The sequence below is a fragment of the Ictidomys tridecemlineatus genome, chromosome 3, assembly GCF_052094955.1.
Source record: "Ictidomys tridecemlineatus isolate mIctTri1 chromosome 3, mIctTri1.hap1, whole genome shotgun sequence".
NCBI lineage: Eukaryota > Metazoa > Chordata > Mammalia > Rodentia > Sciuridae > Ictidomys > Ictidomys tridecemlineatus.
Window position 1 is genome coordinate 168,800,183 of NC_135479.1, and position 17,145 is coordinate 168,817,327.

At 32.3% G+C, this 17,145-nt stretch overlaps 1 protein-coding gene across 5 annotated transcripts in view; it reads right to left on the bottom strand.

The window, feature by feature from the left end:
* Epha6 (EPH receptor A6) overlaps positions 1-17,145 on the bottom strand; it is a 792,729-nt gene that overhangs the window by 140,476 nt on the left and 635,108 nt on the right. For all 5 annotated transcript variants that reach the window (XM_078044415.1, XM_040270502.2, XM_005336763.4 and 2 more), the window contains one exon: positions 13,619-13,744. In XM_078044415.1, the coding sequence (XP_077900541.1) occupies positions 13,619-13,744 (126 nt within the window). The remainder of the gene's footprint in view (positions 1-13,618; positions 13,745-17,145) is intronic.

Here is a 17,145-nt window from a genome sequence, read left to right on the forward strand (position 1 = left end):
TCATTTCTTTATTGGACGTAGATTTGATCAACAGAGCGATGGTGGCGGTACAAGAAAAATAAGCAATTCTGGTTTTGTAGTCTGGTGCAGAAGCTAAGATCAGAAACTAAACTGAAAATCATTTATTTCTTGTTTGATCATATCAATTGTTACAGTTCCCAGCACACCTCTATTAAGTAGAATATTTGACATAAATAACTTTGATTTGTTTCAAAGAACAGAATGCATTTGTTCTGGCCAATTGCTCAAGTTTAAAAGATAAAGTTTCAGATGAAGAGAAAATTATTTTTACCTGAAATAAGTATATACGACATATTTACTTTTTACATCTATATTTCTTGATTCTCATTAGAATTTTTGGCAAGTCAGACTGGACTGAGCATGGTTTTTCCTTACGACACAAAAAAAGTTCTGGAAAGAAATTGTGTGCATGAGCACCAGTGATGGAAATATTAGATCTCATTGTAATTCATGTCTTTCTTATGAACTCAGAGCCTTACAGGTTAGAGAGGGTGACCATCACAAATTACAACCATGTATGCAAATGCTAGATTTTACATTGGATCTGTATTTTCAAGAAAGATGTGCTAAAGGTTAAATGTAGTAATAAAATTCCTAATTTATCATGCATAGAATTAGAACCCAAAGAAGTTTTCATTTATACTGAATGTTAACCTATATTCTATAATGTTCCTCAAAGCTATTAATTTTACCCCAAAATGAACGAAGAAGAACTTTATCAGCAATTATTGAGGTCAAATGAACTGTCAGCACCCTTGTGGGTCAGGATCTGGAATATCTAGGTTTTAAATGTGAAAGTTCATCATGAATCTTCTCTTTGGATATTGTTTCAGAGAGCACAGAGATTGGAAACTGACATAAACACTTAGCTAACAAGATGGGGAACATAAAGGTCTTTACTATATTTAAACATAAAAACCCTGGAATCAATATTCCAGTTTGATAAAGGGAAATGGATGTTAAGGGTAAAAACTGGGTTACTACAGTACTGCTGCCTGAGCTTTTCCCCAGCCTGTAGTCTCACCACTTTTTACTATATCTTAGCTCTTGTGGCTAGGAGAACCCCTTTGGTTGTTTTTAAACTGGTACCCTTCCCTTAATGATATCAGAATAAAATGACCTTGTAAGCATTTTACTTGTATTGCTACATATCATTCCCATTAGGTAAGGAAATGGAAAGAAAATTAAACTACTAATCCAAAGTCAAATAACTAGTGAACAGCCATATCAGGTAGTTAGTCTTAAAGCTTTGGACCTTTTAACCTTTATGCTATAGCTGCTCCTCAGAAAAATATTTATAGATAAACGCTCCAAGTCTTATCCTGGTAGACAATTTTCTCCAGTGAGGGATCTCATCTTTCCTAACTAGCCTTAGCATCCACTGCTCTAGGAGCTGTCGTCTTTTACATTGTTCATAACTCTCTCCTGCCTTTACTTATGAAATTCACCGGAGAAGATTATTTCTCCATTTGTTCCCCTCTCTAATACCATCACGTGTGCCATTCTACCCCAGAATTTATGCACTGCACCTAATCCTGAAAGGTCTCCCTCAGTGACATTTCCTACAGGTTCCCATCCCATCTATTATGTGCACTGTCATGTTGGGCCTGGTTTTGTGTTAGGTTGTTTTTCTTCTTTATCTTCCCTTTATTTCTCCATTCACTGGATTTCACAAGGTCACTGCCCAAAGAGCTAAGCCTAATAGGTGCTTTATAGAAACAAGTTAATTTTTCTCATCAGTTTCACTATTGTTAAGAGATTAACACTGAAGTATTTCATCAAGATTCTTATCTATGTGAACACAAAACATTTCGATATTAGTTCTACCTATAATTCTTTGGTTAATACTTCAGGCAGTCTTAAAATTCATCAGTGACACATTTCTCAATGATAATAAGGAATCAAATGAAGAGTCCTCAATTCCTCACGAATTAGAAATTCCACATTGGAGCTCTTTGTCTTTTGTATTTTATTTAGTACCACCAATTGAGAGTAGTTGTTATTTGAACTAAAGTATTCTTTTTAGAATACTTTTGCTTTCATCTGGTCTGCAATTTATTTCCTAGTTGTTTTCTCTAGGGAAGTTAGTTATGTTCTGAAGATTAAAAGTAACTTCACAGGCCATTATTATATTTTTTATAAAAAATTAAGTAAGTCTAAGGAAATTTATAAAAATTAGAATGGCATTCTTTTTTATAATTAACTACACATGACATTACATAGAATGGTATTCTTTAAGTCTATTTTAGGTGGTAGAAGTCTGTTGTCGGTAACTACAGTTTTTCTGTCTTATTTTCAATCTGTAACAATTGTATATTGCATTACTGGTCCTGGGAAATATTTAGAGTTGATTAATTCTCATTCTAAAATTTCAAAATATTCTGGCTTATTTTCTTTTGTAGATTTTTAACCATTTATCCCCAATGTCTCATGTGACAGCATCACCTTAGTATTTGAATTGCATTCAAGACAACGGACCAGCTCCAGGATTCTTGAAAACTATTCAATTTTTAAAACTCAAGATCATTATTTTTTAGAAGTATTATTGGTTTAAGAGCTCTTCAAAGCCACTAAAGTGAATTTATTAGGTTTTTTTTAAAATCACATATAACCCAGATATGGTTATAGATATTTTAAACTGCATTAGAATCAAGATTTTCTAATAAATAAGCCATTTTGTTCTGAAGACCATAATTCAGAAAAATCCCTTGTAATCCTTTTTCTGTTCTAGAGAAGAAAAACTGTTTTCTTTCATTGAGACTTTTAGGGACTACTGACCAACATATATATATATATTTTTTTTTTTCAAATACTTATAGAAACTTAGAGTGATTTTGAAAGAGATGGTATGAAGAAACTATATGATCACAAGACTACACTTTTCTCATGCTTATGTTAAAGAGAACAAAAGAATTCTTTAAATGTCTTATAGAATCTTGGAAAAATATTTTGCCAGTGAAATAGTTATATGTTTTTTTTTCTCAGAAAAGATTTGTGAAAGAAGGGGATTACAGAGATTTAACATTTTCATATAAGTAATAAGTTTGTGCTGGATGTACTATTTTGTATCTGTCTGGCAATTTCTAATGTGCAGTCAGTAAAATGAAGAATTGAAACAACTCTCAACAACCTCAAAACTCTATTACAGATTTAAATCATTCTAGTTTATTTTACATTCTATCACATCTATATTTTGTCTACCAGGTAATAAAATTTGTGATGATAACTTGGATTGACAGTTAAAGTGCCTGTATTTTTTCTCCCAGAGGCAATTCAGGACTCTTTGAGTCATTTATTTAATCATTTTTACCTCCCCTGTTTATACTTTAGACATAGCAAACCACAATTATAATCTCAAATGGACTTGATAATGAATGAAATAATTTTCTCATCCTTCTAATGCATTTAAAATATATGGATAAAACATACATATGAACCATTATAATACATTAAATCACTGTTTTTATTCACATAAGTACTAAAGTTGGTGAAGTCTTTTCTTGTACTGTTGCCTAGAAACCATCAGATCATGAACAAATCTTGTCCTCAGAAAGTTTGAATTCAACCTTGTTTTTAAGCTGTAAGTTTAAATTTATTTTTAACTGATACTTACAAACTTAAAAATTATATACATTTAGAGTGGAACCTAGTGATGTTTCAATACATGTACTCATTGTGTAATGTTTTTCTCAGATAAAACATCTCACTCTCCTCAAACATTTATCATTTGTTTATGACGAAAAACATTTAAAATCCTTTCTTCTTGATTTTTGAAATATATAGTATATTATCATTATCTATGTGCAATAGCACACTAGAATCCTTACTTCTAACTATAACTTAGTACCTATCAATCAACCTCTCCCACCTTCTCCTACTCTCCCCTGTCTCTGGTAGCCAATATTCTACTCTGAACTTGTATGACTACTACTTTTTTGGATTCTTCATTTCTAATTTTACCATTTGATATTTTTATTTATGTGCCTAGATTATTTCATTTAACATCATGATCTCCAGTTCTATCCATGTCGTTGCAATCTTTTACCATTTTCCTTGAATCTTCTTCTCCTCTTACAATATTGTCTTAGTTAAAACATCATTATCTATCTAGTTACCCTGGTTTGAAACCCTTCTGTAATATCTGACTTCTTACTTTACTAGACTCCTATCAACCCATACATTCATTATTAAGTCCTGTTGAGTCTGTAAAAAATTTATTGATGTTATCCACATTCTTTCTTTTTCCCTTACTTGTCCTATCACAATGATCCTTTACTGGTTTCTTTGCTTCTATTTTTATCTCCTGTTGCAAGATAACCCTTCCATCCACATTATTTCCAAACATTGAATGATACAACAAATAACTTTTTTGAATGCTTACTACTGTATCAAGTACTCTTCTGGGTTCTGGAGACATAGCCTCAATCAATACAAGATCTCTGCTCTCTTGGGGTATTTAGTGGAAAGGGCAATAGAAATAAGTCAATTACTATAAAGGTTACATAAAGAATGCCTAATTCTTCCATTTACCGGCCATGTTATTTATTGCATAGCATGTTGCAGGATTAAAGTCTAAACTGCTTCGAACTTAAGTTCTTTCTTAGTGTCTCCTCTACCTTCATTTCTAATGCCATCTTTTGATTTCCCCCTTCTTCCATACCTTGTGTTTTTCAAATTCTTGAGATGACTCATATTTCCCTAAGTATGACTTGCATCTTGTTTCCTTTGCAACATTTCTTTCTCACTACCTCCACTTAGTAAAATCACATACTATTTTTTTTAAAAAAAAGCAGGTAAAATACCATGACCATTGTAAATTCTCCCATGAATCACTTTCCCTTTCAGGAAGTCTTTATTATGTACCTTCTCCTTCCTTTAAATGATATTTATGATATGATATTTATGTTAGCAATCAGGTCTTTCTCTCCCACTCTAAAGTAACCTTTAGAGAGGCCAGAATTTAGGCTAAATTGTTTTTCTGGAGTCATTCATTTACTCTATTTCTGGAATTTCACAATCTGGAACAGACCTTGGTATAGAATGAAATGAATACTCTCAATTTATTTTTTTTTCTTGAGCTGAATGTCAACAGGAACATAAAGATGTTTTCTGACAATAATTCTAGACATAGAAAAGTTATTGAAATAATAGAATGGAAATTGATATTCATTTAGTCCTAAATTATTTGTTATAAAAATTATGATTTTGATAAAAAATCTTTGAAAAGATTAGGACTGTATAATTAATATGGTGTGTGGCAATAATTGTTTCTCAAAAATGGTACACATTTCTTCCTTCCCCTTTTGTTCACAATTATCTGCTTTGCCTTTATTATATTTGTCCATTGTATAGCAAAACTTTTAAAAAATAGATAATTTCTATATTTTGTTGTGTTTTAATATTGGTATGAAAATTATTTTATCTCCTGTGGCAAAGTGAAAGTTAAAATGACTGCAAATTACATGTTTTATATGATCCAACATGTTTCCTTTTGTAGCAATAAAAATTTTTTTTCAGGCAAACTTGGATGATTGGTTATCTTTTACAGTGCACTACCTTATGAGTCATGAGATTAGTTAGAAGTTATAAGATTAGTTTCAGATAGTCTAATACTGAAAACTTGGTCTAATTTCAACAAGTGACCTTTCATCACTCACTTTTCATTTCATCTTTTCTCATTTGCATATTATGAATTGTTCATTTGAGTGCTTCTATATTCTGTGTAATAACCTCTCCTCCTATAAGGTCATTATGAGATTGAAAGAGATAATGTATATCAAGCATCGAGAATAGCAACTAATACTAAATATGGAATTACCCAATAATAGCTCCACTAATGACTGGATGTATATATTTTGAGTGTTATATCTTACCAACTGACTTGATGCACAATCCTAAGCTATGAAGTTGTTTTTAGAGTTAAGAAAGTTCATTACTAAAAATGTCTAAGGTCAATGAGTAAGCTCTCCTGATGATTTCAAAGGTCATTTAAAGTCTAAATACTTAAACCCAACAAGTTTGAAAGTTGTTTTATTGAACAAAATGATTTCTATTAGAGTAAAATAATCCAAATAGGATTTAAAAAAATAACATAGTATATTAGTTTCTTAAAAATAGCTTCTGCTGGAAGTGGGTTTTTACTTTCTATCTATCTAGCTTTATTGTATCCTCGGTACTGTACTGATAGATTTGTCTGCAACAACATATCTTATGGTTAATCTGGAATTGATGATTTTAACCTTGGAGCAATTTGCAACTCATGTGTCTATATAATCACTGAGTTGATTTGGTTCTCTTTTCCCCCTTTTAATTTCTTTTGCTTTTTTTTTTAAATTTAGAGATGACCCAAATATCCTTGGAGAAATGCTGAAGAATAAAATATTTTCTAGGATTAAAAGAGGTGAGCAGAAATTAGGAGGGACAACCTGCATTTATAAAAACAGTAGCATTTCTTAATCTGGATTTGTTTTATAGTAAAGGATAGGTGTGAGGCTAAGATAAAACATAATTTTTCTGCAGTTCCAGAGAGCATTGGCATACCATCCGATCAAATAACTTCAGTAATATTCAGTAATGTCCTTTTTATTAGAAATTACCACATGGGTAAAAAGATTTCTCCTTACCTAAAAGTGTCCTGTTGGCAATAAAAGTTACAGGCAAAGATACCTAAGGTGAGGCTGTGCTTTCACTTTAAGACACTAACCATATTGCAAAATTTTAGTAATATAGTAGTTCTTAAAAATGGTTTTCTTGATTTAGTATTATGTGCTTAAAAGAGTAATATAATGGTCAAATTAAAAACATATGTTTTGAATTTTTGTGAATTTTTTGTTTTCCAACTATTATGAAAGAAATAATCAATTACAGAATAGTCAATAGTTTACTTACTGTTAGGTAGCAATGGGCGATACCCAACAGAAATTTTTCATGCCTTGAAATACTATATAGAATCTGAGTTCAAAAATTAAACTTTATGACATAAATAATTGCATGCTACTTTACTTTTCGGTTTCCTTCTTAAAAATCTTTTGTGCAGATAATTTTTGATCAGCTTTTAAAAATGTTTTTATTAGTGCATTATAGTTATATATATAGTGGGGTTCATTTGGATGTAATCATCCATTTAGGAAATACAAAGTGCTTCAGTCCCCAGTACTTCCCCTTTCCTTCCCTTCCTCCCCAGTTATTAAATAGATATTAATAGATACACATATATGTGTATGCTGAATTATATGTAAATTCTTTATTATGTTAGGAACTATTGATAGACATTCCATATAAAACTGTTTTAATCCTCATATTAACCCTTGTGGGAGTGTAGTTATTAGTTTACTGATATATTTAGCATTTAAGCAACTTGCCAAGACACAGTGAGCAATTGGCAGAGCCAGGGCTTGAAGCCAGGCAATCTACCTCCAGAGACTGCATGCTTTACAACAATTTGATAAACATAAAGAATCATCCTAAATCTCCATGTCTTATTTTAGCTACATCCTGGAAAGACATTATGGATCACACACTGTGTGGCTCCCAAAGATATTTTGTTGAGAAGTTTTAGAATTTTCAAGGTCTAAAAATACTAAAACAAACTATATAAACAGCATATATGTCCTAAGGAAACTGGCAGGAAATATCTTTAGATTTTTCTTTCTCTTTCCATAGTTATCTTAAATTGATTTGAGTTATCCAAATCAATTTGTTTGAAATTATTTTACTATTTTCATGAGACTTTTTAGGATAAGGCTTAATAGTTGAAATTTCAGTTATAAGAGCATACATGAGAAAATTTAAGAGCAACAGCATGATAAATTTTTGCAAAACCCCTGGAGACAACACTGGGGGAGCTGTTGCACCCAGAATATTTTAAGAGTCCCTAAGCTTTTATAGAAACGGTCATATTTCCCAGTAGTGATTCAAATGCTAAACTTTACTTCTGGCTACAAAAGTGTCTTATAGCCACATAAGTGAAAAAAATAATGTCTGGTCTTCTGTATCATTCATTATAAAAAAAAGATCAGAAAATTTAAAAATAAAACAAACCTTTGGACAGGATATACTTAATGTATCTTAGTTACATAGTTCATTTGTCATAAAATTTTTATTATAATGGAAAAAACATTTGCTAAATGAATCCTATATATGATTCAATTAAATCATTACATACTTTTCTCTCCAAATTACTGTTTATTTTTAATTCTTTTCTGAAGCTCTTAAAAGGTGTCTAATTTTATCTTTTACACAAGTTCAATTTTATTAAATGTACTCTAAGACCTCTATGACTAGAATCATGAAAAGACTATGTCCTATAAAGCAAATAAATGAGGACTGAGAGCAGACAAGGTTTATAACAGGGCCAGTCTATCTCTTACTTATGCTTTTAAGTGGCCCAGCAGGCCTTAATGGCAGGCATGCCACCCTGTGGGGTCATTCCTTGGAGGGGAAGTGGCATCAGAGTAGTTGGCACCTTATAATATTTTGAATCAAGGTGAAAACACTGACTAAAGAACACTTACCCAGTGAACACCAAGATTAAATGCTGACTCACAGAGAGATTCAGCTAAATTATGAAACTGGTTAAGATTTTATGATTTTTCTTTATGAGAAGAAAATGATTCTTGGATGAATCTTAAAAGTGTTGACTATTTCTTTGAATAGGAACAAAATAAATGTGTAATAATAAAACATAACAATCTGTAGGGGCTTAATATGTTCTCAATGAGAATATAAACACACACATGATTCATATTTTTTAGATTCATACTTATTCAAATGATGATGAGATGGAAGAAGCAGTTATGTTAATAAGAAGGCTTAGCTAAAGTCAAAGGCTAAAACTATCTAAAGCTGCTGAATAGAGAAGTAAAAAGAACTACTAAAAAGATTATTTAAAGGCTCCTTTAAGATTTTCATGTCTTTCTGGCAGGATAAAAAAAAAAAGAAGAAGAAAAAAGAAAGAAATTCACTTTGTAAATGTTCAATAGCCTACTATGAAATTCATCCTGCAGCTGTTTTCTTTTCTTTTTTTTTAAATGCACTGTCAGTCTTGCATAAAGATGATAATGCTCACTTATATCAGTGAAGCATAACTTTATATTCAGAACACTGAAACAGGGATTCTTCATTTATGGACTTCAGGGTATTCAGAGACCTCCTGAAATTGTACATAAACATTTACATGCATGACTGTATTCCATTTTCTTGGGGGAAGAGAGTGTACAGTCTCCATTTGATTTTCAAAGTTGGGATTGAGGAGGGAGTTTAAAAAAAAATCACCAACTTTTCACTTGGTCCTTTAGACAAGAAAGAGTCTTATTTTTTTGGCTAAGAAACAAAGTACAATCTGAAAGGAATCTGAATTCATGACCTGTACCACCCTATCAGGACTATTTGTCCACAGGAGTCCTTAAACTCATAAACTGTGAGAAAGTTTTTAGTTGTGTTTGTCGTTCTGTTGGTGACCCTATCTTCTCTCTATGCCTCTCTCCCTTCCTGAAATAGCAGTAAGTAATCTTGGTCTCCTGCCCAGACCTGCCTCAGAGTCCCCATCTTAGGCTTTTTTTTTTTTTTAATAGTTGTCATTCTGAAGGGTTTCTTCTAAAGTCTGCAGCTGCAAAAACTTTAGAGAAAGAGAATTCTCTAGAGAGAGCCATGCAGATGGGCATGGAGTATGTCTGCACTGGGGGTTGAAATCATGTAAATGCCAAGAAATAAAGAAGCTAGGAGTTAGTATCCAGATAAAGGAATTTCTTTTTACTATAAAACATTTGAATGGTTTATTCAGGATTTTACTTTGAACATTTAATCTAGTTTTTCCAATTTCTTTCACAATTAATGTGTTTTCACAAACACATTCACATACTTCATCCAGGGTAATGGCAACATCCTTAACTATAAAATGTATGGCACATACACGTATCCATTGAAGAAAAGGGTCTCTTTTCTTTTTTTTTCTTTTAATGATTCTAAAGCAAATTTTTGTATAAGCTATAGAAATATGTTCAACAAATAATCATTATTGGAAGAACTATAGCCAAGAGATTTTTTTTGTCAGAAGTAATTTGTTTGGAAATGTCAAATTGTGGATCTAAAACAAAGTTACTGACTTTTTAGGATGCTTGAAAATATGAATAAATGAAATGGCTTACTTTGATTTTTCTGAACTGTGCTTGATTGTATTTAAAATGTATTTATTTCTTCGCTGTTGATTTCCCTTGATATATTCAGTTCATGCCAATTTCCCTAATTTAATGTATATTCCTTCAAAGTTTGTCACCTGGTTGTAAATAGTTTTGTTCTATTTTGCAGTTCTATGTATGCATCAAAACCTGATAATATTACATTCACCAGATTCTACACTTTCTACAGCTTCAAACTTATTTATACTTCCTGATCTATTTCTAACATCTAAACCATAAACTTGCTGAAAAAGAAAATTCTGGACTAGTTAATAGTGCATGCAATATTTGCCCTGACTCCAGATTAGATAGGATTTCACATGAAATATGGAAAGGAAAATATTGATAACCATTGTTAATGGACTGTGAAGACATTTTAATATAGTCTCAGGACTGTAAGTCCTTTGCTATAGAAATGATATTACAGTTGGACATGTTATTGTTTTATAGAAAACTGGATTATGAATCCTTTTCCTAACATGTCTAGGCAAGGGACAATAGTGAGGATATGAAAAGCTTTTGCCCCTCTTTCTAGAGGGTAAATAAATAATATTTATTAATCCTAAACTCAGTAATTGCAAATCTAGTTTTTCAATTCCCATGAGTTCATATTTGTCCTATTATTAGATTCAGAGTAAGCAGCGAAGGAGTCTCACTTCATCTTTCGTATTTCCTTTGAACCTAACACTAGTCATACAGTGGAGGGAAGCTCATATTTAAATGTCAAAAGTGGGGCTGGGGTGGTGGCTTAGTGGTAGAGCACTTGCCTATCATGTGTGAGGCACTGGATTTGATTCTTAGCACAAGATAGATAGATAGATAGATAGATAGATAGATAGATAGATAGATAGATAGATAGATAAAGATATTGTGTCCACTACAACTATATTTTAAAAATTTCAAAGGGTTATTATATTTATAGCCTTGCACTTAATGCACAGGCTGGCAAACTGAGAAGATGCTTCAGAAGAACCTTCCCTCAACAACTAAAGCACTGCCAAAATTAACCACAAAGAGGAAATATGAGGGAGATCTTTAATAATAAATTTGTCTCAGAAATTATCTATATCTAAATTGCACATAGAATTTTCCTGTTTTCTTTTTATTCAACCTTCAGCAATACTTCCTGGAGTTTTTTTTTCTATCTGAAACTAAGAATAGTAACACTTTACTATGATCTTTGTAGAAATTTGTGACAATTGACTTCTGTTACATAAATGCTGATTTCAGGCTTAGCTGCTTCCTGGATCTCATGATTCACTGATTATCTTATTACTGCAGTTAGTGTAAAATAAAGTACTATAGAAATATTGTGCTTTGATAGCACAGTGTGACATGAAGCAAAGGAACTATTTTATATATGGTCATGCATTTCATTTGAATGTGGTTAAGTAACTGAGAACTAAATTAGCATTATCATTAGAACAGTTGATAATCCCTTGATGAACATGGGGAATATTTTGAGACTCTCAAAATACTGTGACATATAATCAATGTAGAAGGTAAATTAATTGCCCAGTGGGCATCAGCCTTCAGCTGACTATTTTAAGTATGGTGATGTTGGCCATGGGAAGAATTGCTTCTTGCCTTCAAATTGATGTCCTTGACCTGAAGGGGTATCCATTAAGTTCTCAGATGGCAAAAAAAAAACAACAAAAAAAAAACTTTAGGGTTTTAAAACTACATAACAACAAAATCTTCCCATGTTTAGTGCTGCATTTCTCTTCACATAAAATTATGAAAGAAATTCTATAAAAATAAGCTTCAGTTGAATGGAGAAGATAAAAATTACCTTTACAACTATATAGCAGCTTACAGAAAAGTAAAAGACAAAGTATACAGGGATCACTTATCAAAGTGATACAAACTAGAAAAAGTGAGTTAATATCAGTTTGAAGGAACAGGAACAAGTTTATAACTATAAATTTTTATGAAGCAATTTTGTTACACCTGATTTGTATATAAGTCATGTAAACCGAGTAGAGTTTTTACCTCCCATGAAACCTGGAGGCTAATTTCGCATAAAGCCTAGAAGAACAGAGTGTTAGGGTGATTTTTGAGATCCCTCTCTGGAAAGTTGTTTCTGTGTTTGTGCTGTGGAAAGATCATTTTATTCTATCATTCCCAGGCTAAATGACAGGCTCCCCTGACCTTTTTCTAAACCAGCAATATTGAATAATTCAATTCACCACTAAACTTCATAATGCCATTTCTGCCAAATATATCTAAAGTCACCAGCTTTGTCATTGACATTAAGGGTTAATGTCATTAAACTACAAATCAACTGTTCATCTCCTCAATTCTAATCACTGAGATATTAATTATATTTTTATGAAAGCTGCCTTTTATATTAGTTAATTCTGAGCTCTCAGTTTACAGATTTTCCCCACCAATACGTTGCAACAATACCAGATGTTTTTAATCACATTATAGCCCTCTTGAATATACTGAGGTCATTACCAGAATTTGTATTATTAATTATGATAAAACACAAGAATTATGATAAAAACCTGAAGAATCAATCTATTTTGTCTTATGAAGATACATAAAACATATAGTAGATCTGCATCATTCAGAAACAATGTGAGAAGGCAGCTTGGTATTTTATTAAATGACAGGAAAAAACAATTTTTGATAATAGTTATACTGTAGATAACCCACAAAGTATTTTGCTAAACAATGAAATTGTATTTAAAAATGCTTAATATCCTATATTTTGCTTTATGGCTTTACTAGAATACTATTTTTAGAGAGAACTGAACCTTAATTTACTTTCTCAAAAATTTCTTCCAAATTTGCTATGTTCTGGCCTTTCTTCAAATTATTTTTCTTTAGTGAAATGGAGCCTTAATTAAATCTCTATAAACTCACACAAATATGGAATGACTCTTTCTGTCAAGAACATTTAATCCTTTAATTCTTTTCTGGTCAATTCCAGTTGGCCAAGTGGCTTAAATCCATCCTTGTTTCATTCTTCTTTTTTTAATATTTACTTTTTAGTTTTAGATGGACACAATATCTTTTATTTTAGATTTATGTGGTACTGAGGGTAGAACCCATTGCCTCAGGCATGCCAGGCGAGTGCTCTACCATTAAGCCCCAGCCCCAGCCCCAGTCCCCCTGTTTCATTCTTGAGTTATAGATTAATGATCTGAATTCTACTTCTTATTTATGAAAACAAAACTTTCCCCCAATGACAATGCTAGGCTGGTCAGATATTTGAGGTCCATATTCTCTTTCCACTTTCTTTATTTTCACAGTACTAGGTACTGTAAACATAGTTGGTACATTATAAAGAGATAGTTGCATTTCTTCTCTACATCATATTTTAGAAACACTCATTTTTGTATTGCAGGTTTATCACCTGTTAGCACAGTCCTAGTGCTATACACAGTGGCAGAAACTTCACCTGAAATACCTACCAGCAGGAATCCTGGGGGGCAAAGATCCTCCCCCTGGCACTGGATGCGGGGCCTGGATGCTATTTAAAAATCCTGCCCTCAGGAAGCTGGGGCAAAACGCCTCCACCCCAATGGCCGGGAAGGATCCTTTTAAGAGATAAAAATTGGCATTAGTCCAAGTCGACTATATAAAAAGTGGTTGATAATTCACTTGAAATAAAACCTAAAATCAACAAAGACATCAAACATTATAAAGAAGCTATGAAATTAAAGAAATGTAATGCATATTTCTTACCCATAAATTTAAAAATAGCTTAGTTTCTTGGAAAGAAAGCTCTTATTACAATTAAACAGGGTTTAGAAACTTAGCATCAGAATGATAAGTTAAATTTTTAAATCTACATTTAGAATGGAAAGTCATGCTACAGAATGGCCAGGTAGACACAATGTCAGCCATTTATATTGTTTAATTGCAGAATTCATGCTCATATGAGTTATAAACATGCAGAAAACAGCCACGATGGAATCTGTGATCTATGCTGTTTCAAAATTAACAGTGTTTTGCTTTAGGTGTATCAGTATTAGTGCCTAAAATGAGAAGCAGTTTTATTCATATGGTAATCACACATGTTTTTGAAACAAGAATAAGACAATCAACATGCACAATTCTTAGTTTGTTTTCTGTTAGGGACAAGACATCAGAGTTTGCAAAGGTAGAACCATATGGTTTTTCATTTTTAGGAGGGCTATGTGAGGTGAAAAAAATAGTGAACTGTTTTGAAATTTATCCATAAAATTATATGATGTAACATGGAATAAAAGAATATTAGAGCTAAAAAGAACTTTAGAGATCATCCAAAACCCTCATTATACAAATGAACAACTGAGGCCTGGACACGGGAAGTGATGTCACATTACTGACAAACAACAGGATCAAACTCCACTATAGGGTGAAAATGAACAGCGAACCATTTCCTATTTGAAAGATTATGATATCCTTTGAATACTGCATTTTGAAATAATAACATTATCATTTGGCATCTCAATGAGTTGAAAGGTGTTGAAATCACTTGGAAGTAAATCAAATATATATGTGATATCAGTGAAAGGACAGCACTGATAATGGAGATGGCCAATCTAAGGTACGATCACAATAGGACCCTAAAAGCAAATTACACTGATGATTGGAAGGCAACTATCTCATCTGGGCCCTCGGAAATGCCCATTGGGCTGAGCACCATCACAGATTATATGCTGGGGTGAGATTTAGCAAATCCTGGGTTTGTTGAAGACACTACTCTGTTTCTCAACCAAAATTTTCTGCACAAAATAAGTTAGTATTGGAGCATCTTTGAACTTAGATCAGAACTAAGGGGACCAAGTAGACCACACTCTTTCTTCTATAGAGAAAGTCTTTGATAAAGAAAAGCCAGAATCTGTTGGATCTTCAGAGGTATTTGTATAAAAGGGCAACGTTTGTACATTTTAATAGGTGGTGACCATATATTATACACTGTAATAAAGAAAGCATAGACAGAAAATGACATACTGTAGACATACATTTCATGGTAAACTGGTCCTATCAGGCAGAGCTAGAAGCCCTTCAACATTAAGAGAAATAGTGAAAGCACCAAGGGGTAAGCCAGAAGGTTCTCTGAGGTAACTTTGAAGAAACAGTGGAACTTAGTTCTCCCTGTGACTGTGTAGAATATTTATCACAGAATACAAAAACTGGTGTGCAGTGTCTCCCATATAAGGCATTTTCCACATTATGATGTTTCATCATTGTCTGGGAAAACCTTATAACCATTGAAGACTTTTGCTGAGTATCTGATGGAGGTAAGCTTATCATACATTTATATGGCATGCATAAGATTACAATAGAAATGCTATTGTTATAATAGGGAAAATAATTATAAGACATTCAGGTTTTAATTATATGCTCTGAAAAAATAAAAAAAATCCATTTTATCTGATATTTGATTTATTAAAATCAAGAAATTAGGTTTCAAGAATATTATCATAGCTGGGTATAGTGGCACATGCCTATAGTCACAGAGGCTCAGGAGGCTGAGGCAGGAGAATCCCATCCCAATTTCAAGGCCAGCTTTACCAATTCAGCAAGACCCTAGTAACTTAGCAAGACCCCATCTCTAAATAAAAATAAATAAATAAATAAAATGGGCTGGGGATGTAGCTCTGTAGTAAAGTATCTCTGAGTTCAAAAAAAAAGAAAGAAAGAAAGAAAGAAAGAAAGAAAGAAAGAAAGAAAGAAAGAAAGAAAGAAATATTATCATAAAGAAAAAGAATAATTTGGTCATGCAGAACAAGGAAGGAAGGATAAAAATAATCTTAAAGGAAGTTTAAAGTAAAATAACAAAAGTATGTAGAACAGTAACTCCAAATAGTGTTAATATGCTACACATTTAGAGATTTTTATGTTTTTGCTATTTTTGCTAACGTTATCAAAAACTTCCAACTTAGAAAAGATGTCATTATTTTAGCTCCTTGAAAGGAACTAAATACAAACATTATTTTATTGCTATGATTACACTGATTACTGTTTCTGTGGTTGTGACAGCCTGTCATGTTTAATAGCAGCTTTCCCTTCCCTCAACTTGCTGCATCATTCATAATGGCTTTGTTATGCTTCTTTACCATGGCTAGAAAGGTCTTTCATTTATTGTGGTGTGTCTTCCATCAGGAGCTCTCATTTTTTTTTTTTTTACAGATGAAAAACAAAACAGAAAAACTGCTGTACAAGGATACATATTCAGCTGAGATATTGTATTATGTGAGAATAATCCCTTGTCATTTTTCTTCTTAAGGTCAGTCATGTCAATAGAAAAAGCATGAAGCACTGTAGTGCTTAAGCTCTTAAGTTTTCACAATTCATTTAGGAAAAACTGAAATTCTTTTTGGTTGGAATTTCCTTGTCCCTTCATCTATAAGAAATTAAGCTTAAGGATTTGGTGTGAAATAATTTAGGTCTGGTTTTTCCAATTGCTCAAGTTGCTGACCCTCTATGGCTGGATTATTATTTTTTAAAAGAATTATGGAATTTATCAATCAATTATATTGAAGCTAAAGAAGAAGCAATATCTATAAAGTTTAGCCAGAGAAATGTCACTTTCCATGGGTATTTTGTTTTTATTTATACTCATTAAGTATTTATTAAGTTGATTTATGAACTCAATACTTGAGTGTCTGGTTTGTTTGTGGTCTTGAGTCCTTCAGTGGTACAGTGGTTCTCAACTTTGGTATTACCTTCATCCTAGAGCATCATAAAATTATGACCTGGAAAAGGCATTACTAGCATTTAGTACATGGAGGGCTGAAGGTATTGCAAGATGAGATGTACTTGCTGCAAAATGAGAATTCTTTCTCCAAAAGCTAGTAGCACCCACTGAGAAGTATGTACAAGAGTAATGAATGATTTTTAAAAATAGCTGCTATTAATTGGTCACTTAATGAGACTAGGGTGTGAAAAAAAGCAGAAGTTGACAATGTTTGTATTCTGACATCTGACTTGATCAATTAAAGGATTC